The sequence below is a fragment of the Telopea speciosissima genome, chromosome 8 (assembly GCF_018873765.1).
Source record: "Telopea speciosissima isolate NSW1024214 ecotype Mountain lineage chromosome 8, Tspe_v1, whole genome shotgun sequence".
NCBI lineage: Eukaryota > Viridiplantae > Streptophyta > Magnoliopsida > Proteales > Proteaceae > Telopea > Telopea speciosissima.
In genome coordinates this window covers 21144738-21170576 of record NC_057923.1, presented here as the reverse complement: position 1 = coordinate 21170576, position 25839 = coordinate 21144738, and the positions used below count along the sequence as shown (strand labels likewise).

General features: G+C 39.7%; 1 protein-coding gene across 7 annotated transcripts in view; it reads left to right on the top strand.

Annotated features, from left to right (window-relative positions):
- The window catches only part of LOC122670906 (coatomer subunit beta'-1), a 36771-nt gene extending 17262 nt beyond the window's left edge, over nucleotides 1-19509 (top strand). Inside the window, exons 20-26 of one of the 7 annotated variants that reach the window (XR_006334282.1) lie at nucleotides 653-849; nucleotides 943-1036; nucleotides 3447-3553; nucleotides 3742-3883; nucleotides 17566-17674; nucleotides 18860-18929; nucleotides 19311-19509. Coding sequence is in view for 2 of the 7 variants with exons in the window: in XM_043867930.1 (XP_043723865.1) it covers nucleotides 653-849; nucleotides 943-1036; nucleotides 3447-3553; nucleotides 3742-3883; nucleotides 17566-17674; nucleotides 18860-18879 (669 nt within the window). In the remaining 5 variants the exon portion in view is untranslated. Of the gene's footprint in view, nucleotides 1-652; nucleotides 850-942; nucleotides 1037-3446; nucleotides 3554-3741; nucleotides 3889-17565; nucleotides 17750-18859; nucleotides 18932-19241 lie in introns of those variants that run through there. The other 6 variants (XR_006334279.1, XR_006334280.1, XR_006334281.1 and 3 more) reach the window with 6 other exon arrangements.
- The last annotated feature ends 6330 nt before the right edge of the window (nucleotides 19510-25839 follow it).

Genomic DNA, 25839 nt, shown 5'->3' with positions numbered 1-25839 from the left:
TATGCATATTTGCATAAACAATCCCAAGTTTCCTGGAAAAGTAAAGTTACAGACTGATTTCCAACAGTGCTTTGTGGGGAGTGCTAAATAGCCAGGTATTGTGTTAATGCCTGAAATAACAAAAATGCTCTCTTACTCATTGGGTTGGAACTCCCCCCCCTGTCAAGGGTCTGAAAGAAAAGGCTTTCACAAAGAAGGGAACAAAGGGAGGGGGGGGTGGTTTAGCCTACGCTCATTAAGAATCCAGTTTAATCAATGAGGATTCCTAATTAATATTATACAACTTGATGGTAATCACCTGCCAAGTGATTCTGGTTGGTGTTGTTACCATGACTAAGATACTTCTGTTAGCTGTCTCGATCTACTTTAACCTTTATGGATTCATTCATCCTCATTCTTCTTGCCTCACCTGCTTTTTTTTCCCAATGTATTCTCCCCCCCCCCCCTTCCTTTTATAGTTCATCCAAAGTGAGTTTACACTTAAAAGGGATTTTTTTTCTGATTAAATACTGGCTTCCTTGCCTTGCCTGCTTTTTCCCCATGTACTTCCCCCATCCCCCCCCCCCCCCTCCCTTCTTTTTATAGTTCATCCAATGTGTGTGTATGCATAAAAGGAATATGTGTTGATTAAATACCGACTTCCTGTCTGCAGTTAGAAATGGCAGAAGAATGCTTACAGCATGCAATGGACTTGAGTGGATTGTTGCTTCTTTACTCTGCTTTTGGAGATGCTGAAGGAATCTCAAAACTTGCATCTCTTGCTAAAGAGCAAGGAAAGAACAATGTTGCATTTCTCTGTCTTTTTATGCTCGGAAAATTGGAGGAGTGCCTTCAACTATTAGTTGAGAGGTAAAGGCTTTGGATCCTTTATATCTGTCCGCAGACTTACTAATTATATCTCTATTCTGTGGTTTATAATCTTGCTGGCTTCCTCTTTCGCAGCAACCGAATTCCTGAAGCTGCTTTGATGGCCCGTTCCTACCTGCCAAGCAAGGTCGCAGAGATAATCGCAATTTGGAGAAATGATCTGAATAAGGTAAGGTTCCTTATTTTGTCATTTATGGGATTGTCTGAATGACACCTCTATTGGTGTCAAATTGAAGTTGTAACCTGACTCCAACTACCCATGGTGTATGTGACGCACATCTATTAAAGAAACGGCATTATTGAAATTTGATTCAATCATTTAAAGTCTTTCCTAGCTGGCTTTTGACCCAAAAGTAAGGTTAGAAAAGTAAATTGATTCACACATTTAGCACTGACCTTAATACTTTGAAAAAATCAGTTAACAAATTTTGTCTGTGTTCATTAATGAGCGTCCTGATTTCTTACAAATTCTGTTTCATAAAGTATTGATCTGAATGCAGAATGGTCACTTCACACTTGAATGACAAATATAGGTAGAGAAAAGATTTAGAAAAATTAAACAAGGGTGACTCATGTTTCAACTTTCAAGCCTTGTTTAATTTTTCTTCAATCTCTGTCTGAGACAAAAAGGACGGGAGGTGTGTGTGTGTTTGTCAAGGCGGCAAGGCGACCCAAGGGGGTGGAGGGGTGCCTAAGCGCTTAGGCGACTAAGGAGCCCAAGTATTAATTTTTATTTCCCTGTTTTTCTTACATTATTTAGTATGCTACAATATATACCTTATATCATAAAAATCAATATTAATCCACATCAAGTCATGAAAAATCAACATTAAGCTACATCAAGTCATCAAAAATCAACATTAAGTCACATAAAGTCATCAAAAATCAATATTAAGCCACTTCAAGTCATCAAAAAAAAAAAAAAACAAAAACGTAGAACTAGAAGATAGTAGAACTGAAGAAGCAAGCTATTGGAAGTTTAAAACAATCAAATCATACATTTGGTTTATATTGTTCTTGGAATTGGTCATTGTCCTGGTATACCTAGTCTCACATTTGGTTTATACTGTTCTTAGAAAATATGATCTTATCTATAAATAATTAAACTGCTCTCGATTTGGAGAAATGTTTTTGTTCTTTGAGAAGTTTGATTGGTCAAAGGATTTTATTTTTACATGAGACTTTTGTATTAGGTAGAACACAAAACCAGCTTTGCAACAAATCCAAGATCTCTTAAATCTGATTTATATTGAATGAGTTATGTCCCGGTCAAACTTTCTTTGATGTGTGAATGCTATCAAAATCGCTCTGAATGAATATATTTTTTTATATATCAACACAAATTAATATTTTACCTCACTTTTGGTTTTTAGCAATGTTTTATCATATTAAGATTTATGGAATTTTTAGATTTGAGAAAAACTCCAGCAGTTTTTATTCTTGAACTGGGGGGTTGACTTTTTATCCTATTGGAATTTTATTTTTTAACTATTTTTATTGGATTCAAATCGGGGGTTTCTGCTTATTTATGAAAAATATCTTAAGTAAATGAAATAATAAATATAAAACATTTACTATAAATAAGGGTCTAAGGGCCTAAGGCCTTCAATACCACTAAGGCGGTAGTTGCCTAGGCCCCAAAAAATCCGCCTAGTCGACACCTAGGCGATGCCTTGACAGCTATGATTGGGATTGGTCACAATCAATTTCGATCGAGATCTGCCGATTCGACCAAGGATCAAATTGGTCCTTGCCAATTACGATCAGGATCGGATTGAAATTGGCTGGAATCGATCTCAAAAAACATTGATCAGCCTTCAAATCTGAAAACCCAACAATCCACTCCCATAAACCCTAGAATCGACCGTTCTGAAACAACCAAAATTGGGATCGGTCACGGCTGATTCTAATCAGATTCGACTGAGGATTTACCAGATCTTAAATAGATAATATGTTTAAAAAAAAAGATAAATATGTGCTTAGTGTGAAATACGATTGGGCTTATTGGTTAGGGTTCAAAACTTATCTTTGGTTGATCTGCCACCTTTTTCTAGTAAAGAGGACATGGAAAGATTACAAAAAACCTCGTTTCTTGGTCGCTTAGTGGACTTATACTGACAAATTGAAACAACTGTACACCTGCACCCTTCTTCACAAAGTCTGGGAGGATAGCAGGAAATATCATAAAGTTCACTGGTGTGATTGGCTTCTATGCACAATTTGAATTTAAAAAGTGTCGTGTCAGGCTTAGCACTCCCATGTGAATATACAACCATCAGCACTTGATATTACCTTTATATCCCCAACCACCTTTGACTTGCATAGACTTGTCATTGTTGGATGCTTTTTGAGTGTAGATGTAGAATGACTTATTTTACCCTCACTAAAAGCGATCTGTCTTGTACAGATGTGGATAACTAAAAGAGGTTACAAACGATTTTACACTTGTACACCTGTTGATAAGAAAAACCCTTCATTTTTTGCTATTTTGTTATAGTTCAATCTGATTCTCTTGGGGAGGGATGGTGTTACATTTGAATTCTGCTTGACTTGATACAATTATGTTGCCTGTTGTATAGGTTAACCAAAAAGCTGCAGAGTCTTTGGCAGATCCCGAAGAGTACCCTAATCTATTTGAGGACTGGCAGGTAGCTCTTGCCATTGAATCTAAGGTTGCAGAGAAAAGGTACAATGATTCAACAGTGTGCTGGAGGATGCACTTCAGTATTATCAATTTTGATCTTGCATTAATATTGGATAGTCACCGAATAATGTTACCGATAGTGTTTTGTTTTTTTGGTTCTTGCCATTCAAGTGTGCCTTTTTTTATAAAGTGAATCTTCCCCCTCCCTCCCTTTTTTCCTATTCTATTAGGGGCATTTACCCTCCTGCGGAAGAATACTTGAGCTATGCCGAGAAATTGAATGTGAACCTTTTGGAAGCTTTCAAAAGCATGCAAATTGATGGAGAGGAAGAGGCCCCATTGGAAAATGGAGATACTGATACTGGTCATGAGGTATAATTGCTACCCTGTTTCTATTGTGTAAACACTGATATTTTCTCTGCCATTGGAAACTGGAGATACTGATACTGGTCATGAGGTATAATTGCTATCCTGTTTCTATTGTGTAAACACTGATATTTCCTCTTTACCCCTATATGATATACCCTGAGATCTTCATGTACCTGCACCTTCGCCAGCATCTGATATTTGCTTTATGTTTGTGTTTTTTTTTTTAAATGATGTACCTGTTTAAATTGGATTTCAACTTTAGGTTTACCTTGCAAGGAGTTGATTAATCTTCCCATTAGTTTGGGTATTGTTACAAAAGATAACTTGGTAATCAGCAGTAACCTAACTTGAAGATGAGAGAGAGAAGTGAAGAGAAAAGAGATGAGAAGGGAGGAAGAGAAGATATCCAAAACCATGATAGACTCTGAATGCAGTATCTATTATGGGCAGTCCTTTATTTATAAAACAGAAACATGAGTTGTAATCTAGGTAGGAATCAAACTTGGAATACAACTCAACTTACAACTAAGAAAGGTAAGTAAAATAACAGGAAATAAATAAAGAGATATCTCGATAGGGACTCCCCCTATCGTGATCACTAACACTAACGCCTAGTCGCTGGCCTGCCAGCTATACCAGTATACCAGAAGATAAAGACAAAACTACCACTGTGGGATGTACAAACTTTAACACTCCCTTTCAAGCTGGAGCCTGTAGCATACAAATCACCCATGCCCAGCTTGGAACCATAGTTCGAGAACTCGTTTCGTTTCGGTATTTCGAGCTGACCGAAATATTGTATTTTTTCTGGTATGTTTCGATAGGTCATTTTGGTGGGTTTTAGGCCAAGTTAAGGCCTGAAACTTCATGGAACTATTTTAGGCTATATAAGCACATTTAAATGTTCAAATTGCAAAAATAGTCACCCAAAATGGTGTTTTGGATGTGCACCATTGATTGGCAACGTACGGTCGAACAATGTATAAGTGTATAACTTAGTTAATTACACATTTACACATACACATTGTACATTAAACAAGTAAATTGACTTGGAACTAAGTTGGAAACATAATGATTCATAAGTTAAGTCATAAATCATAATATTAAGTACATAAGACATCAAGTCAATAACAAGTTAACAAATAACAACTTAAGAGTTAAGATTTAAGAAGATGATATCAAACATTCCAAATCACAATTTGTCAATATCCCCAATTGTCCCCTACAAGGCTACAAGTCAAGTAGTCAACTAGTCATCATTCATCTCAAATGTTTACAAATTTGCTAATAATAACTACTCCGCCGTCCAGGATCAACCCCACTCATGGTCCGCTGGAGCCAACGTGTATTGCTCTCCGACTGTAGGACAAATGCATGCCACGTCATAGTCTGGGAGAAGAAGCGAGTGTAGTCATCCACAGTAGCCATGTAAACTGCATCATCAACATGCTGAAGGTAACCTATCCTAGGATATAGGTCACCAAACTGTGAAGAAGTACTACCCACTGATCCACTATGATATGAGTCATATGACGGCTCTGGGAGCATGTACGGGTTGTACGGCTGCGGCTGGTGGGTTGGGTAGCCAGTGTAGGAAAAGAAGTCATGCACAAAAGACGATCCACTATATCCTTGTGAGTGGGAGTCATACTCAAAACTGGGAATGGATGGAGAAGATATAGGCTGCTGCCCCCAAGGGTACTGCCCAGAATGCCCTTCGCCACATGGATGTGAATGAGATGAACCATGCTCTGATTGTGCTGGAGATGGACTGCTGTCTACATGAAAAGATGGGGCACGGAAATGCCCACTCGATCTACTGTCTCTATCGCCAATACTCAGTCCACCAACAGAGCCAGATAGGGCATCAATGTCCATAAGCTCAGCCTGCCTACTAGTACCACTACCACGACCACCAGGACGGGACTGGCCACGCTGCTTTCTCGAGTAGGTCGAGGTGGACGATGTGGGCCGTGTGGCTGGTGTGGGGCCGGTGGGGGCACGGATTGCCTCTTGCTGCTCTTGTTCCACAAACGGGACTCGAGTTCCCTCATGTGCTTAACCACCATCACCATCACCATCATCATCACGTCCATCATTACCTTCATCATCACCTCCATCATCACCATCTCCACCATCTCCACCACCACCATCTCCACCACCACCATCTCCACCAGATGACATAGACCAATCTTCATCCTCCTCATCAACACCACCAGTAGACTGGAACGGTATGGGTGACGTGTCCCATGCATGTACCTCACCCTCTGCAGCCATGAAGTCATCCACATCAGCTTCTATGTGTTCAGCTATCTTGGGGTCAGGTCTACCTCCAGGCTGATCTAACACTGGCTCACCTCTATCCCTCACCCAATCAACAATAGGATCTTCATTATCTGACTCCACCTGGAAAATGTCGGCGAGATCGATATTTTCCCTAATACCCTCTTGTCCCATGCGTATGTGTTGCATCTTCAACCTCAAATTATAATGCACATACACTAAGTCAGAGAGACGTTCAAAACCTAATCTATTTCTCCTCTTGGAGTGGATGAGAGAAAATGTACTCCAATTCCGTTCACAGCCAGATGCTGAACATGTCTAGGAGAGAACCTTGATTGCTATTTTTCTTAAATTGTTTGCCGAACCCCCTTACAACACCCACCATTCAGCTGCATTACAACAAAAGAAACATGTCACCTTCATTTCAAAAGAATAAGATATTGAATTGAGTAATGACTAATGAGTACTAGCATCACCACGTGCCCGACCTTGCTGTGCAGCTTCGGTTCCAAAACTTCCCAATGCATCCCCAAAAGTCTTCAACTATAATCATTTGGAAAATATTTAAAATTAGTAATGACTCGTTACTATTTAGTATTGAATTGAGTAATTCCAAATGAATTATAACTTATAAGACTCACCTCATTGTTGCATATCGCCTGTAATTTACTATTCGGCTCCAACTTGGCAACTACTTCTTTGACTGCGTCAATAAGACTATTATTCAACCCAAGCTTATGACTGTATTGGTACTTGGGGTTCAAATAATATGTTGAAATTGACATTACATATTGACTAGTTAGTAATATATCCTTCTGTTAAAATAATGGAATACTTTTGGGGGTATTTTTATATTATTAAGTGTTATTAGCTTATGTCGGTTATGTGGGTTGTAGTCCCACACCGCCTAGCTTCTATTATTTGTAACTTCCCCTCTATTATAAATAGAGGGGCCTTTCTATCATTAATACAAGCTATTCCATTATTTTATTCCCTCTCTCTGACCCACGGTTCGACCAACATGGTATCAGAGCAGGTTTGATCTAGGTTAGAAAGAAAGAAAAACTCCTCTTTTTCTTCGATCGACTTCTTCCTCTTTTCTCTCTCTCGGGTTCTCTTTCTTCAGGTTTTTAGCCTCTTTTTTCTTGTAAGAGGGCAGCACTAATGTGGAAAACCTAAACCAATGATTCAGTTGCTGCCCTCCCACAACCAATCTATTGTTGAAGGTACAACAAATTTTTTTCTCGATTTGCCGTTGATCGAGGGGCTGGAGTTTAGAGCTATCGTTCTATTGCTGCTGTCGTTTGCTGGAATCGATTGAAGTTGGGCTCACTTTTTATTTGGGTCAGAAAATCTCTCTGTTCTACCCACGGTTCCTTTGGTTGTATCAATTAGGGAATTTTTCTGGTTACGATTACTTCATCATACTCTGTTTCAGATCTGGCTCTTGAGCCACTGCCAGTATCGTTACTTGTTTTTTTGTTGATGGGTTTTCCGCCTTGGTGAAGATTCGGAAGGTGAAGAATCTGATGACTGATATTTTGCATCGCTTGCTGTTGCCGAAAATCCTACAGTTTGGGGATTCATATGCTGCTCCAAATCCTGGAGAGCTGAATACTTGGGTTCCCAGAATTTCTTCGCCGCTTCCACTGATTATGATCTATCCTTGCGGGTTTTCTATTAATTTTTTCTTCGATCGGTGCAATCGACTAATGCTATCGTTTGCGGATTTCTCAGCCGGAGAGGTTGTCGATTTGCTGATCGAAGAAGGAGAGGGTTGTGGTTTCTTTCTTGTTTCTCGTTTACAAGAAAAGACTTATTGAAGTATTTCTTCGTGTCTTTCGAAGGAAGATACGACTTCAAGCTGGCGATATTCTATCTCCACCATTGTCTTGGTTCTGGTTTTGCGCCCCAGGTGCTCTTTCCGCAATTGAAGGTGAAGGTTCCCCTAGTTGGTACCGTGAAGGTCTCTAACATCTTCTCGGTTAAACCTTATTTTTCAGGTTCCACGGTTTCCACTTTGTTTTATTGCCTATTTACCAAGTTTGCCCCTACCCTCTCTATTTGTTTTAGTGAAGTATCTTTTTACGAATGGCTTCTTTGTTGTTGGTATTTAATGCTATTACCCTACCTTTAATTATTACCCCTCCTTTCTCTCTTTATTTCACTTAAGCCATTCTCTAAAATTTCATGTCATCATGTGCCATCATTACCTTATTTGAGTTTCCAACTTTACCCTTATTTTTTGAAGTTATTTACTCCTACACCCTATGGCCTTCTTTGTTTTTTTTTTTTAAAGGAATCTTAACTTGTTCACCATATTTACCAGAATGCCATCCCTTATTCAACTTTATGTTATTTGCAATGTTTCTTTGATCCATTACTTTTTTATTTACCAAGGGCCCCTTACAAAATTCTGGTTGTTTATGGAACTACCATTATCTTTTAATACATTCCCCTATTTGACTACCCAATTGACCCTTGAAAATTCTGGTTTATTACCAGTTTGCCCTTTGGCTTGGATTGTATTTAAAAGTGGATCCCACCAAATTACAGCCATGCCATCCTTTTTTCCAACACCGTTCCCTTTCAATAATTCTAATTCCCTTCATATCCCATACCTTTGGTATTTACCCATAACACCTTTGGAAACTTTTGGTAAATTACAATTTTGCCATTCCTTCATTTTTACTTACCCATAGCACCTTTGGAAAATTCTGGAAAGTTACATTTTTGCCCTTAAACCTTACATCATCTCTGTTATGTCCACGTGTACTACACGTGAGGGGGGGATTATGTACAGTACACCTGCAGACATTGTAGAAGCAGAACTTGCAGGAAACACTTGGTGCAATACATAGAAGATCAGAGTTTTCACCATTGCCAATGGGTATCTACTTTGTTATTGGGTTGAGTTTGTCGTAAGGGGGAGATTGAAGTATTGAAGAGTATTGAAGATATTTGGTTGTTGCCTATTTGAGGACTTTCAGTTGGGTTGGTACAGTATTTTTCCCACTGCCTGATTCAGTTTGTTTTCGCGGCTTGTTGCTCTAGTTATTTAACTTCAAGATTTTATGTCATAATGACAATCTGAGATTCATCACTAGATAGCTATTGAAGATCGTTGAAAGCTGCCTTTTTTGAAAGACATTCCAGTTCTGGTTTGCTGATCATGTCTGTCCAAGTTTGAAGGTCTTTTTTTCAAAGTTCTTGAAGGTTTATTTAGGAGCTGTATTCATCTTGAAGCTGGATTCTGCTACAACTTATTTTTTCCCATTTTATTCAAGTTGGGCATTAGTACCTTGTATGCGCCAACTTGAGGGGGAGTGTTAGCATTGTTATGGTGAGAATTTTTTCTTTAGTCCAAGCTGGATCTTCCTTCTTTAATATTTGTATAATTCAGCTTGAGGGGGAGTGTTAGAATAATGTACTCCAGAATACCGTGGGGGTATTCTGGTCCTTTGGGGGTATTTTTATATTATTAAGTGTTATTAGCTTATGTCGGTTATGTGGGTTTTAGTCCCACATCGCCTAGCTTCTATTATTTGTAACTTCCCCTAATAGAGGGGCCTTTCTATCATTAATACAAGCTATTCCATTATTTTATTCCCTCTCTCTGACCCACGGTTCGACCAACACCTTCAAATTAACTTTAAAAGATGTAATTGCATAAAAAACAAAGAGTGTACACTTAATAATTTTGAGAAAGTGTTTGCTACTTCGTGGATTTGCATTGTAAACACCTTCATTCATCAAGTCTATGGCAGCATATAGATGTGGCATGGTTGGTCCCTTGATAGCAGAATCAACTATATGCAAAACCTTGACCACTGGGTCCAGAAGTTGTACTACTTTATGCAACTTAGACCAAAAGTCATCTGATGAAATTGTAGCTTGTGCTTCCCTACCACCATGGGTATTGGACCCATTCCAGTTGAACCAGTCTTTAGAAGCAAACATTGATCTCAGTCCAGACTTCTTGGTTTCTATACTCTTGAGTGCAATGTAGTTGGTGGCGAATCTAGTTATGCCTGGCCTCACTAAGTCACCCCCACACTTCTCCCTCAAGAGGTTTAGTGCAAACCCATGGTTGTAGACAAAGTTGGTCATTTGCCTTGCCTTTTCCACGACATGTTGTACCAATTTGATCTTTCCCATGTCCTTCAACATGAGGTCTATACAATGGGCAGCACATGGAGTCCAAAACAACCGGTACTTATTGTTTTGCATCAACCTCTCACCGGCACTCTTGTAGTTGCTTCTGTTGTCCGTTACAATTTGGACAACGTTCCCCACTCCTACATCTTCTACCACTTCCTTAAGCAATTTGTAGATATACTTTGCATCCTTTTTCTCCTTAGATGCATCAACAGACTTCAGAAAGACTGTCCTCCCATCACAATACACCATAAAGTTGATGATGGATTTTCTTGTAGGACCAGGTCCAACCATCACACATTATGGTCACCCCATAGTTCCCATGCTCCCTTGATTTTTGGTTGTTTGTTGCCTTTCTTTCTATAAACACTAGGTGCTTGGTGAAGTGCTGGGTCATCTTGTGGTGGTGGAGGTTGAGGGGGAGCTGCCCTCATACTCTGTGATCTCCTAAAGGGATTAGGCAACCCACCTCCTCCACTTGTACCTGCTCCTCCACTACCACTAGCACCAGCTCTAGAGGTACTAGCTCCTCCACTACCACCTACTGCTGTCTCTCGACTCTCTCCCGATCCTCATGATAATCGGCTCTGCTCAAGCATCGTGCTCGTCTCCAATCCCTAGCCTCTTGCTCAGTCTCTATATCATCAGGAACATAGACATCATCACTGTCATCATCATCATCATCACGATGGCTTGATTGGCCTCCCGCTGTACACCTCACTGCTTCCTCAAGATCTACTTTTGCCTTCTCCCTCTGAGCCTTCCTCTTCCTCCCTCCCTTCATGTAATCAATGACAGCCCTAGATACCTCCACAGGGACCATATGCCATGCGACCACTTCAGGAGAATTCCTAGCTAGATGTTGTTTGAGTCTAGTAGCACTACCTCCCAAAAACTGCATGTGACAATAGTTGCATTGGGATTTTCTTTTATCCCCATCAATTAGAGTGCCATGCAACCATGCAATGTCACCCCTAGTGCGCCTGGGTGTGCTCCCCTCCTCCTGGGTCTGGGCCGGCTGCCTCTGCCCCTCTTGCCTCTGGCTTTGTCGTTTACCACGGTTCGTCATAATCAGACTAGTTTACTGTTGCATGAATAAAAGATAATTCATTAATCACTGAAGCACATCAATTCTTTTAGTTTAAAATTTTAAATGTTTAAGAATTAAGATTTAAGAGCATTATCACAAGTATATAAGTATATAACTATTTAGTATTTTTCCCCTAACCCTCATATTTTTCTCATATTTAAAAATATTTTTTAAAAATATTTTTCAAATAAATATTGGCCTAGCACAACAAAATCGAAAAGATATGTAAATGGGCAGCAAATAATAAGTATGTACAATTTACTTTTATATTTTTCAGTAATTTTAAAACAAAAGCCTCATATTATTTCTTATTTTTTGCTATTTTTTTGAATTTTTTAAATATTTTTTATAATTTTCAAAAATTAAAATAATTAATTATTGGCAGAAAAATATTTTTGACACCATGAGGCCATAGATCGGCCAATGGTGTCTAACATATATTTAATTCATCACCATACAATATACATAACCCCTATTATTTTTTGATTTTTGTTGTAAATAAATCCAATTTTTGAAGTAGAAAAATAAATAAATAATATATATACCAAAAAAAAATTTCGACACCGTGAAGTCGTAGATCGGCTTCCGGTGTCTAACATATATTTATTTCATCACAAACAAACATGTTGATCAAGCATTTCCCTAAAAAAAATAAATTTTGAGAATATGGTTTTACTTGAAATAGTAGAAAGGCTTCACAGATGTGCTAAGAAGTTTGTTCTCCAAGTGATTCCGGCGTAGATGTGGCAAGGATTCAAGTGGGAAGTGGAAGATTGAAGAAGAAATAAGCAAAAACCTTCAAAAACCAAGCAAAAGAGGAAAAATGCTCTGTTTCTCAGTCTCGGTCGAAATTTCGATTGAGACTATCCAAACATGGTATTTTATATAAAGCATTTTCTCGAGATTTTTGAAATCTCGCGAGATTTTGAAAAAATCTCGAAATATCTCGAAATCTCGAGAATTTCGATTGAAATTTAGTATTTTTTTTATTCGAGGGGTCATTTCGTTTCAAGCGGGTCGAAATTTTCGAAATCTCGATCGAGATTTCGCGAGATTTTGAACTATGCTTGGAACAATCTTTCAGGAAAGTAGGACAAAATAGAGTTTTTGTAAACATATCACCAAGGTTCTAAATCTCGGTTTTGAGGCCAGTTTTGGCCAGTCCTAAAACCGAGATATGCCAGGTTTTGACCATATCTCAGTCGAAACTTGGTACTTTTCCTAGGCCAATTCGAAACCAAGGTTTCGAGGCCCAAAAGTTGTGTTTATCCACTGAGTTTTTCTGTGCTGCCTATTTTTGACATTTTGAACCCAATCCATGCATTAGTTTCGCAAAAATAACACTCAAAATGGTACTTGTGGTTTTGATCCAAGTTTGGTAAATGTATACTGTTCTTGGAAACCTGGGTTGAACCAAGATAGGCACTCATTTATGCCAAATATCATTTCAAGTAAAAATGCTTTTATATTTGGCATAAATATAAAAGTTATGTTTAAGATTGCTTAAATCTGATTTATATTAATAAAGTTGTTTTTCAATCAAACCTTATTTGGTGTGCACAAATGCTGTTTAAAATCGCCCTGAATGGAAATAAATTTTTAGACATAAAAAAAATATATATATATTTTACCAAATTTTTTTTTCTGTTAGCGATGTTTTATCATATTAAGATTTATGGAGTTTTCAGATTTGAGAAAAACCCCAACATTTAAAAGTTGAAAATTGCACCTACCACCGAAAATCCAGTTTTTGTTCTTGAACTGGGGGGGGTTGGCTTTTTATTCTTTGAAATTTATTTTTTAACTACTTTTATTGGATTCGAATTGGGGATATTTGCAAATTTATGAATAATATCTTAAGTAAATGAAATAAAAAATATAAAACATTTCCTTAGTCGAAACATGCAAAACCTAGTTGATAACGCATATAACTGTAATTGACCTTATCATGACATTATCATGTACACTTAGATGCGTTGGACTCTCCACCTTTGTAGTGCTCTGTTTCAACAAAATCCTAAAGAATAGGAGTTCTTTGTAATCTCAAATTGTATTATAAATGCAATACAGGAACAACACCAAAGTGCAAGGCTGCAAGCTTGCACCCAACTCAATCTCTTGCTGTTGTTTATCTTTATGGTATCAGAGCCGTAATTCTACAGCTCCCCTTAATTTTTTTTTTTCACCTCATTCCGTGGCCAACGACGCTTCTCCCTTCCCTATTACAAACCTCTCCAACCTTGTTGCCGTCAAGCTCGATGGCACAAACTACCTGCTATGGAAAGAACAGCTAGAATCCATTTTTATAAGCTGTGATCTGATGGGTCATGTTGATGGCACCACCACAGCCCCCGACCCTCTGCTTCCTTCAGCTTCTGAAACAACAGCCGTTACCACTACCCCAAATCCGGCCTTCCACTCTTGGCGTAAGACTGATCACTTTGTCCGTGCTTGCATCAATGCCACTCTGCACGAGTCTTTATCCTCTCACATTCTAGGTCTCAAGACTGCAAAAGAGGTCTGGGACTCCCTGGCAGAACATTTCCAACAACAATCCATTGCTCAGAAGAACTACCTCCGCACAGAACTTCAATCTCTTCAAAAGGGAACCTCCACAATCACAGAATACCTTCACAAGATCAAATCTTTGGCTGACTCCCTTGCCGCCATTGATGAACGAGTCAAGGACTCTGATCTTGTCGGTCACACGCTCAATGGGTTGGGTGTCGAATACAGTTCGTTCATTATTTCCATTGAAAATGCCCATCCACCTGTGATCTTCACTGAGCTCCGTGTGAAACTCCTCACGCACGAACAGAGGCTGCGCCGGGGCTATGGAAACAACACTTCACCAATATTAGATCCCTCATCCCCTACTGCACTTCTTGCAACTTCAAACAAACAGTCCCGCAAACCCAAAGGTCGAGGGTATAACTCCTCCAAGCAGGGTCAACCCTCCTTTAATACCCATCACAACTCTTTTCCTCCACAGGGACGTGGTTCCTTCAATACCCCTCCTTTACTTCCACTTCCACCACAGCAACAACAACTACCAACATCATACACCTCTTCTCCAATAAAATGCCAGATCTGTGCTAAGGTTAGACATCCGGCTAGCAAGTGCTACTTTGGATACTCGGCCAGTCAGAACAGTAATGTCAACCCACCTGTTCAGGCATTTGAAATCAGGTACAAAGTAGAATCACATATAGGTTTCGTCTCAGATTCTTGCAAAGCTAAAGTTTCGACAGAGATTTAGTACCATGCATATCACCTAGCTGATCAGCAGAAAGAGACAAACAGGGTAAAACAATCAACTTCCTCATAATTGTATCCCGCACAAAATGACAGTTGACTTCAACGTGTTTAGTCCTTTCATAAAATACCGGGTTACTTGCAATGTAGATAGTAGCTTGATTGTCACAGTACATCTTCATAGGTTTAGTAACCGGAAAACCCAACTCTTGAGGTAGGGACTTCAATCACATCAATTCAGCTGCAGTATAAGCCATTGTCTTGTACTCCCCCTCGGCACTAGATCTAGCCACAATTGTTTGCTTCTTGCTTCTCCACGTGACCAGATTTCCACCAATAAAAGTGCAATAACGAGTACCTTTGCAACGAGTAACCGGTAAGTCAGCATAAGATGAAGGAGGAGGAACCTCAGCACCAGGATCACAGTGTATGGTGGGTTGGGCATGGACTGGAGCCGAAGTGGACTCCATAGTTATCAAGGCAGCAAGGCGACCATGGTGATTTAGAGGGTCCAAAACCAAGGCAACACCATCAAGGCGGCAAGGCGCCCGCCTAGGAGTCCAAGGCGACCAAGGAGCCTAGACACCGGCTTGATAGCTATGGTGGACTGCACTCTCTTCTTACGCCGCTGATACACTTGCAGAGGAGCAAATGAAGTAGTGATTGGAGCATCATCAAACGACACAAGTACAGGAATAGAGGGTGCACGATTAGGATCTGCATCAGGAGTAGGGTAGGTGCAGGAAGGAAATAATATGAAGTATTTTCAATAAAGGTAACATTGGCATTGACAAACTGCCGATGAGTAAGAGGATCATAACACTTGTATCCGTTCTGAATTCTAGAGTAACCAAGAAAAATGCATTTGATGGCCCTGGAGACAATTTATCAATTGGAGGGTTCTTAGATCAGTAGCAAGAGGTTGATATTTGAAGTTCTTCAAGAATACCCTTACAAGTATAGCAATACTCATTCAAGGTATTGTCCCCCTGTTTGAAGTTAAAACATTTTCTCATATACATCATAAGTCCAGGAGAGAGACAAGAGAGATGAGAAGATAACCTGGCAATCGGTTGTAACCTAACTTGAAGATGAGAGAGAGGAGAAGATTTCCAGAACCATGATATACTCTGAATGCTCTGTCTGTCGTGGGCATTCCTTCATTTATAAAACAGAAATACGAGTTGCAATCTAAGTAGGAATCAAATTTAGAATACAACTCAACTTACAACTAAGAAAGGAAAGTAAAATAACAGGAAATAAATAAAGAGATATCACGAAAGGGACTCCCCTTATCGTGATCACTAACACTTGCTCCTAGCCGCCAGCTATACCACAAGGATAAGTACAAAACTACATCTGCGGTGTGTACAAAACTTTAACAGGTATATTCATTAATGGTCAAAAAAAAATCTGATAGGTTTATACTTTGATAGTTGAAATTTGATATGTTTCCATCCTTCACTGTTGTAAACTAATGCTAGGTAAATTCTGAGGCAATGCCTTTTGTCTTGGAATCGAACATGGACAAGCTATGACACTAGCTTGTTCTGTTGTCATTCCTCATAGTTGATCCATATTTTGGTGTTCCCACTAGAACATATAGTATTGAATTCCTTTATTAAAACATCCAAAAGCATTGCCCCAGATTTTTCAGACAGGAGTTCATCTGGATTTGGAATCCATTATTCATCAATGAATAATGCCTCAGATCTGCTCACTAGCTTGTTCAGTTCAACAACATCCTAACGCATTTGATATTGATATTTTATCTTCTCTTTCCTTTTACACATCTACCATATCACAACTAGCACAGTGAAGACCCAGTTGCAACCTCACCCCCGCTCTCTACCCGTAATATAAAAAAGTTATTGATCCACACACATGACTAATCCCGAACCAGAAAAAATTCAGCTAGATACTGGTACAAACAGGATCACAAAACAGAGAAGACATGATTTTGAACTAACAGAACAAATTATGAAACTAGATTGGATATAAAATTGAAGATTTGATAAAATGAGGGGAAGAATCCACCAAACCCTTGAAGAAAATCCACTCTTCCACTAAGGAATACACCTTAACTTTCAATTGGAATCCACAAAGCATACTACTGAATCCACAGCAACAACTACTGAGTCTACAGCAGCAAAATTCAGGAAATCTGAACTGAATAACTTCAAATCATTGGGGTGGCTAATGGCCTTTGCATCTATTTATATCCTTTGTTAACCAAAGTTGGATGACAAAAGGACTGAATTACAGATAATTTTTATCTGAAAGAAAAAATAAAATAAAAATAGCAACCTATTGTACTAAAAGATAGACTCTAGAGATAGATATAAGAGATAAGATAGAGATATGCTGGATTGCTAATATCAAGCCTATTTTAGCTTAACATAAGATAAAATAATAAATAAGAAGTGAAATGGAAATACCTACTAAGACTCCAGCTTAACTATTAAACCCGTAGTCCTACTTCCTACCCATATTTTAGGCCCATTAAAATTGCCAAATACAATAAAACCCATTAGACCAAAGGCGCAACACATATGTAACCCAGCCCAAGGCTTATTTCCATTAAACAAACCTATTTTCTGATTTATCTGCATCAGATGCGCACTAACCTAAATCATGGATGTACCACCCTCTTTCCTTTTGAGGGAGATGGAGGACATGCCAACTGTCTTTGCATCTTCAATATGAAGCATTTGACTGAACCCTCAAGGAGCCCGACAACTTAATTGACCTCTATTCCAAGAATTTGTGGGAATTTGACATCTGCATCCTCTTTTAATTGTTTACTTAGAACTATGCCGCTGTTGTGTTTGAGTTCCTCTTGTTGGATTTGTTATGAAGTTCTGTTCACTTAGTAGCTGGATTGATTATTCTTTTTCAGGAGATGGAAGAAAATGGAGAAGAGGTCCAAGAAGATGCTGTTGAGGTGGACGGCGATTCTACAGATGGAGTTGTCCTTGTTAATGGAAACGAGGCTGACGAAGAGTGGGGTACGAATAATGAAGGAACTCCGTCAGCCTAAAAGCAATTGGTTGGGCAAGTGTGAAAATCCAAATTTTGTTCTGGTGATTAATTGTTTTTTTTTTTTCCCTCCGAAGTGCCCTTTAATATGGCTCCTATTTTCATGACTTATTATTATTTATTATTTATTATTTCTGTTGTTAATGGGTGCTATTTATATTAATAGGCTTATTTACAAATGGTTGCTGCAGGGGTGCTCCAGTCTATATGTGTGGCACCCACCCTTCCGAAAGGAAAACCTGTGGTCTCCTAGTGTCTTATATTACTATTGCTACCTATTCTCTTATATTATTGATACTATAATTCTTATTTTTGGGATAATCCTGCGTGCTAAAGAAAGCATAAATATAACGATGATTATTTGAGCCTCTTTTAATTGTATGAAGGATTTATTCCTCATGTCTTGTTTGAGTGGCTGACTCAAGCTTCAGAGACAACTTTGATCAGTGGATCGAAGGATGAGGTCTTTCATCCTGTGTTGCATATGCATAGTGTATGTAATAGATGTATGGTAGTCACTGTTAGAGATCCTTGACTGATTGAAGGTGTTTCTTACTCCCTTTGTATATGATCAAAATACTCTTTGCATTGAAATTTCTCATTTCAGCAGTTATTTTTTATGCTAGTTGCAGCATCAGATACCAACTCACCTATAGTTTGTGCCATATTGTGCTTCCAGATCTGAAAAGAGTGATTTGTTATCTAAGTTGTAAATTTACTACAACACCATGTTCATCCAAGCTATTAAAATCTGGAAAGAACATCAGAATATACATCTTTTTCTTGTTCCCATATCTGATGGTTATCACATGGTTGGGTTTTAAGATTCTGGGGAAATTGTAGAATAAATTCCCAGTTGGGAGTAATCTTTTTGAAATTGTAGAATTAATTTCCCACTTGGCACTCCTTAGGACTGTCAGCTTTCTAATTATAAATATCATCAGTCATTTTCACTTGTGAGTAATCTTTCTTTAAATATTATATCATTGACTTTTACCAGTTCAACTCTTTCTTTTTTTTAAGAGTTCTAAAGAGAGTCTTCATTTTTCCTTGTGATTTTTGTCATTAAGGAAATGTCTTATGACATGATGGTTTAATTTTTGGTGTTTGATAGGCCTAACTGTTTGTCCTTTCCTTTTTGTATGACATGGCAGTGCTTGCACCACATCACTAGGTCCCATGAAGACAGCCGGTTCCAGCTGTTTTATACCCAATTCTGAAGGTGAGAAAAGCGCCAGTGCGTAATATTGAATAATACCATACACAGATTACCAGACTTTGGTCAGTCCAAAATGTCTTCTGGTTTAATGGTCCATAGAATGTGAAAGCTTCTCTACCAGAATTTAGTCCAAAATGTCTTTTGGTTTAATGATCCATAGAATGTGAAAAGCTTCTTTATCAGAATTTAGTCCAAAGTTGATAACTTTAAAAATGAGAGAGAAGGGGGGGGGGGGGGGGCGGTTGGGTTTGAGATGGGTGTCTTTCTTTATATTCCTTTTTTTTTTTTGGGTTTTTTCTGATTGCAATTCGATTAGTGTATTATGTTGTTGCAGATGTTGCGAGGATGGATTGTTTGCATCTTTTTATCTTATATTAGCAGGTTACTACCCTTAGTGAGGAGGGCAGAAAGAGTCAATTCAGGGACCGGTTGTTGGTGTATTGAAGCACAAAGAATTTTTGTCATAGCCATACATACATATATTTTAATGTAATCAGTTTCCCAACTCCACTTGTGTAGTGTCATATTCTTGAAGCTTTCCCTATGTACCATTCTGAGTTATCAAAGTAGCAAAGTTGTGTTAGAATCTTAGAGATGGCGTGTTCAACCCTTCTTCCTCTCAATAGTTTTTTAAATATCAATCTCTCTCTCTCTCTAATCATGCCAATCATTTGATCATTTCCAAGCTAAAGAGCTGGCCTGGTTCTGCTTAAAGAAATATGGATAATTCATGAATATAATAGTGTGTTATGAAATTCATTATATATTACCAGTGTTTGGGTATGAGCTGGCTTCCTTCATGTAAAGTTTTGAGTTTTGGTTGTGAGATTCTGTAGCTACGCGTTCGATCTCTTTAACCCGTTTCCGTTCCTTTTTGCTTCTTTGTTTTCCCATGCTGTGGGGTTTGGGCCGCTGGGTTTTTTGGGTTGGGTACAAATGCCCAATGATTGAGAGACCTGTTCTTACCTGCCGACAAATGACAAGTCAAATATAGATCATATAATCAGCCAGTCGATTTTGTGGTCCCACAGACAGCAACATGTGAACCGTTCACCTTGTGGGGTCATCTCAGGATTTGGGTCCCATGCCCTTCATTCGTGAAGGGTTCAAGTTCAACTTAAAGGGCTGTACTTCATCTTTTGTGATACTTTATAAGGTGAGGCGGGGCCTTGGTGCAAAGATTCTTCCATTGTGAACAAGTGATCATAATCTTTCTGTTTGCGAAAACAGGGTTGAAGGACATACGAGAATAGCTCACAGTCGTTCAGATGGAATCTACTCTATTTGGGATTCATAGAGTGGATTTCATCTGAATGGCTATAAATTATTCTCCTACGTTCACATACTTGAACATGAGCCCAACTCGGGGATAAAGTTAAGTATATAATGTTTTTTTGGGTAGGAAAGGTTGCGTACATGATAACCCTCTATAAAGTGAAGATGAATGAATGCATGGATGAACAGGAGTGAATAAAGATGGGATTGAGCTTTGATGATGGAATGGAAATTGGAATTTGAATAATTCCCTTCCAAATATTGTTAAGTTTTAATAAAACCTTTCTTTGATTAGTGGCATCGTCTATTGAGCCAGGCATGTGCAGTAAGTATGGGTGCGGTGGACTAAAAATTTAGTTTTTCTTGATGGGTTGGTTGGTGCTGGACACGATACAAAATTACAAACAGTTGGTGTGGGTAAAAATGAGAGCTTACGTGTGTACATGTTGATATTGTTTTGATATTTTGATGTGGACAAATCGAAGAAAAGGCGTTACTTTACTTTTATTTATTAATATTTGTTTATGTTTATTGTATGGCGGTTGTGTTTTACTCCTTTGATAACATTTTCCTTAAAAGTAAAACACAAATCACAAAATACAAAAAAGAGAATAACAGAAGTCCCCATGCTTTGTGGCTAAAATTAAGCCGGCCGGAGGGGGAGAGCTCTGTGGTCCAAGGGCTCTCATCTCTTGCCATTGCCAGCGATGAATAATTCTTTCTTCTCTTCCTCTTCCTGTTATTAATAGCAAGAAAATAGAAGTGAGGAAAAGGTCTTTTTAATTTTATAGACATTATCACATACGAACATCTCAACAAAAAAAAAAATGAAAATTGTCTGTATATTTAAGGATTTTATTTTGTAGGTAAGAAAAAATATATAAAAAAAGATTCATACAAATTGAGAATGAAGACAAAGGGAAAAAAGAAGAACATGTCCATCAATAAAGACATCCATGCCACATGTCACATGATGGTGTTGGGGGGTGATGATAGTAATAAACAGTAACTCTAGTGAAGGGCTTTCATCAAAAATTCAAAAACAGTAGTGTAGAAGCATATGGGCCTTTAACTTAAATCCCAGGTAGATGGAGGTGGTGGTGGTGGTGGTGGGTCACAGCCCATTTATCTGCCGACGGATATACCAAAGGGGGAGCCTGGGAGGGAACTGGGACTGAGCCTTCTTTGTCTTAGATCCCGGGGGTGGGGTTTATGTTTCCTATTATTGTTTTGGTTACGTAATTTGCGTATTCGGGTTTTTTTCTTTCTTTTTCGAGTCTGTCCTGTAACTGTATGGTGCTGTATTATATCGTGTGGTGCAACAAATGCCATGTGGCACAGTAGATCCCACATGATGCACATGGTCTCTGCAGCCGCCGCATGATGCAATATAGCACCGTACAATTACTGCATAGGATAAAAATTCTTATTTCGACACAAATCAATGTTGTTATGCGTTAAAAGACCATTCAATCTCTACTGAAATTAAAAATTAAATCCAAACTCTTGTCTCTATACATATTTTTATTGACTATCACGCTGGTGCAGTAACTACACGACTTATTGTATACTTTTAATTTATGGTTGAGCTTTGGAACCAAGTCACCAACACACACCACAAAGTAAGGGGGAACAAAGTCTTCTTTTTCCTGCGCTCGTTTCTCCTTTTTACTGTTTTTACACGTTATTCATTTAGCTGTTACTCGTTAGAAAATCTTTACTAGTATGCTCTATCTTCTTTTCATGGATTTAGTAAGCATGGTGCCACGGGCATGGCAGGCATGGCTATACTGCCTCGCACATCGTTGTGGACATGGTCACATGGTGTTGAGGGCATGGCTACATTGCCTCGCATCATTGCAGATATGGCCGCATGCGGTATGGTGCTCATGTTTGAGGCATCGGTATTGGTGGAGATCGATACCGATCCCATATCGGTGTATCGGCATGTACAGGGGTAAAAATGGGAAAAAATAATTATATTTATGAAAATAGAGCCGATTCAAATCAATATCGACATAGACCGATACTAATACTGATACCAATTATTAAAACCCTGATGGTACTACGAGCATGACAGACATGGCCGTATGGTGATGCAAGCATGGCTGCACTGCCTCGCACATCGTTGTAGACATGGTTGCACTACCTTGCATTGTTGTGGACATGGCCGCATGGTATTGCATGCATTGGCTGCTTTCGGACATAGCTACATGGTGCTGCAAGGTATCAGATGTGGTATTGATCTTGGTTGATTCCGTCATTTTGATTTGATAATGATATTGACAACATGATTCCAAGTATCGGTATCGTATCACCCATATCAGACGATGTGTACCGGTTTTACTAGTCATCGATACCAATACCATATCGATAACACGGTATGGACAAGGGGTATAATTGTCAAAAAACTTGTTTTTAAAAAAAATTCAAGGGTAATTTTATCCGATACGATTCAAGCCGACACTGTATCAATATCATATCGATTTTGCATGTTGCCAATTCCCATTCCTCCGATACCGTGCACTAAAACCATGATAGACAACTTTTGATCTACTTTTCATTCAAAACGTTTTTACCCTTGATTCGATTCTGATTCCCGAACCAAGATTGATCAAGAATCACCATCGGCGTTTGTCAATACCAATGCAGATCGGCCGATTTTGCCAATTTGATACCAATTTTTAAACCCCTCTCACTCTCTCACTCTCTCTACTTGTCAAATAAATGGACAAGGATGAAAGTCATTTGTGAATAAAGATTTTTTTTTTTTTTTTTTGGGTTGGTAACTATTTGTGATAAAGATAGAATTGATCGATTTGATGGAAAAGTCTTGTGTTACGTCAAATGTTGTTTTAACTTATAGGGAGAGTGATGATGTTAAATTTTAATTAATCATAAGTCACTCCATATAAATAATCTAATTTATGATTATCAACTAAAATAACTTCGTCCCATCGTTTGAGTTATAGTTCATTACTTAGTGGGACATCAATGTGGTGGCAATTCATTATTCATTCCCTTTCTCATTATTTTAGTATTTTTTTCTCTCTTTTTCTTTTCTTTTTTTTTTTTTTTTTTTTTTGCTGTCAAGAAGAAAAGGAAATTAGTAATATTTATGTGATATATACTAGTGGGGTTGTAAAGAGCCAAAGTTCAAATTAAGGTCAAAACAACAACCATATAAGGAGGGGTTAAGGGGAAAAAAATATATCACAAACACATCAGACATGTAAAACTATTGAGGATATTCCATATCGTTTTCTGCTGTCAAGAAGATCTCACAACTTGTTCTTTCCTTCCATATTTATTGGTGTATCGATATGGAACTGATATGAATCTGTGCCACTATGGAAAGTCCATATCACATGTGGTAGCTTACTTTGTATTTGATATGTCAAAAAACATTAACCAATCAGAAACTGACACGTGTATAAGGAGCGAGCTGAGGCCATGAAGGGTGGGCGTGAGATGACCAGATTCATAAAGAGCGAGGTCTAGGTGAACATTAGACCTCACAGAACGCACACACGAAGACATACCTGGTGTCATTGCGAGGAGTCACCAGACTGACTCCCTAGCGAGGGCGACCTGACCCATATCGCGAGGGGACGACCTGAACACTTCACCCTGTTAACGCAAAGCCTGCCATGAACTACCATGGCCCGAGATTATCACCCATATGGCGCCTAATAAGGTGCGAAGGGGATCAAGGGATCAACGCTATCCCTAAAATCACTCCTAAAATCTCTCACTCCACGCTGAGGACTCTACATTCCTATTAGGACACGATTCTGCCCACCGTCATCTATAAATAACGGGGTAAAATCCTTCCATAATCATCTGATTTCAATTATCATTATCTATTGCTAAGACTTCTGACTTAGGTATCGGAGTAAAGACACCGGCGTAGCCCGGCCCTCTCTTGCTAGTTCTGTATTGTAGGAACAAGTTGCTCCGGCACATTTTATTGACACAACAGATTGGCGCCGTCTGTGGGAACGACAATCGCAAGCCTCCCAAAGCTCTACAAGCCAATTAGAAACAATGGTCGGCGAGCAGAACGTAGTTCCTACCAATCCCAAGGTTCCCCAGCCTGTGGAGAACCTAGTAGTCCGCTCAACGACGAAGAACACTCACGGTGGAGGACAGGTAGGGAAGCAAACCACACGCCAGGAGGCAGTAGCAGCGGCTGGATCCCAGCCACTAGTTGCCGCAGAGGCCGCAGTGGGGTCCCAGCCATCAACAATAGCAGCGAGACCCCGGCCGTAGCCCACAATGGTAGCTGGGCCAAGCGTAGTTCCAGAAGACGCTCAAGCCACCCAAGGCGTGGGAGCTCTACTGCCCCCACCTCCACTGTCGGAGGGGTTTATCTTGATAAGCATGAACCCGGATGCACCGGCCACTGTGGGACAGATCCATGACTTGCAGCGGCAGGTTCTTCAACAGAACGACTTCCTCAGGGAGGTAGTCAGAGAACTGCAGGCAGTAAGGATGGCTAATCCCACACCCGTTGCAACGCTGGTCCAGCCCCCGCCACCAGTTCTCCCAAGGCCAGCACGAGAAGATGAGAAAGCCCCAAGGGGATAAGAAGTACAGGGAACCAGAAGCCGGGTCGGGTCGTCTCACCCCTCCCGAAGAAACATCCCCCCTCCAAGGCTCATTCGAACCGGGGACCTGCCTGCTCGGGTTAATCCTTCCCGTGTATTGGAGCTATCAGTCTCAATGCTCAAGGGGACCAACAGCAGAACAGAGCAGAGCCGTACCAAGAATTCAGACGCATGCACAGTGCGAGTCAGCCTCCAAAGGTTGGTCAGGCAAACGAGCCGACATGAGATAAATGGGCATAATGGATGGGTTGAGCCGATAGCAAATCAGGTCGTAGAAAGCGAGCTTGACCGTAAGTTCAGGGAGATCAACACCAAGTTGGAAGCTCTGGAGAAGGGGGGCACCCTCGAGGAGAATTTCAAGCCTGGCCAGCATCCCTTCACGATCGAGATCATGAGGGCCGAGCTCCCCTGAGATTTCAAGCCACCTTCCTTTGAGGCTTACGACGGGAAGATCGACTCCAACGATCATATTAGTTACTTCAATGCAATGATGACAGTATACGGCGGGTCTGCCGTTGTGTCATGTCGCTCTTTCCCAACCTCCCTGGAGGGATCGGCAGTGCTCTAGTTTGCCAAGCTAAAGCCCAACTCCATAAGAAGCTTCACGGAGTTGGCCAGAGCATTCATGAGTCGCTTCCAACGCAATGTCAAACAAAAAAAGACAGCCGCTAACCTATTAGCGGTGAAGCAGCGACCCGATGAGTCCATACGGGACTATATCACCCACTTCAATGGAGAAGCTCTGGAGATCAAGGACCGAGATGATGGCATGTCCTTCAACGCCCTGCACAACGAGGTAACCAACCACGACCTGGTGAAGTCGCTCGCCCTCGAACCGGTCACCACCATATCCTAGTTGCTTGATCGGTGTTATCAGTATGCCAACATGTTTGACATCATGAAGGCATGAAGGCCGACCCCAAAGCGGCAGAGAAAAAGAGGATGAGCGAGAAAGAAGAAAAGACGGACTCCAAAAAGCCAAGGTCGGATCGGTACTCGGACCGATATCAGAGCCCGAACTACATGCCCT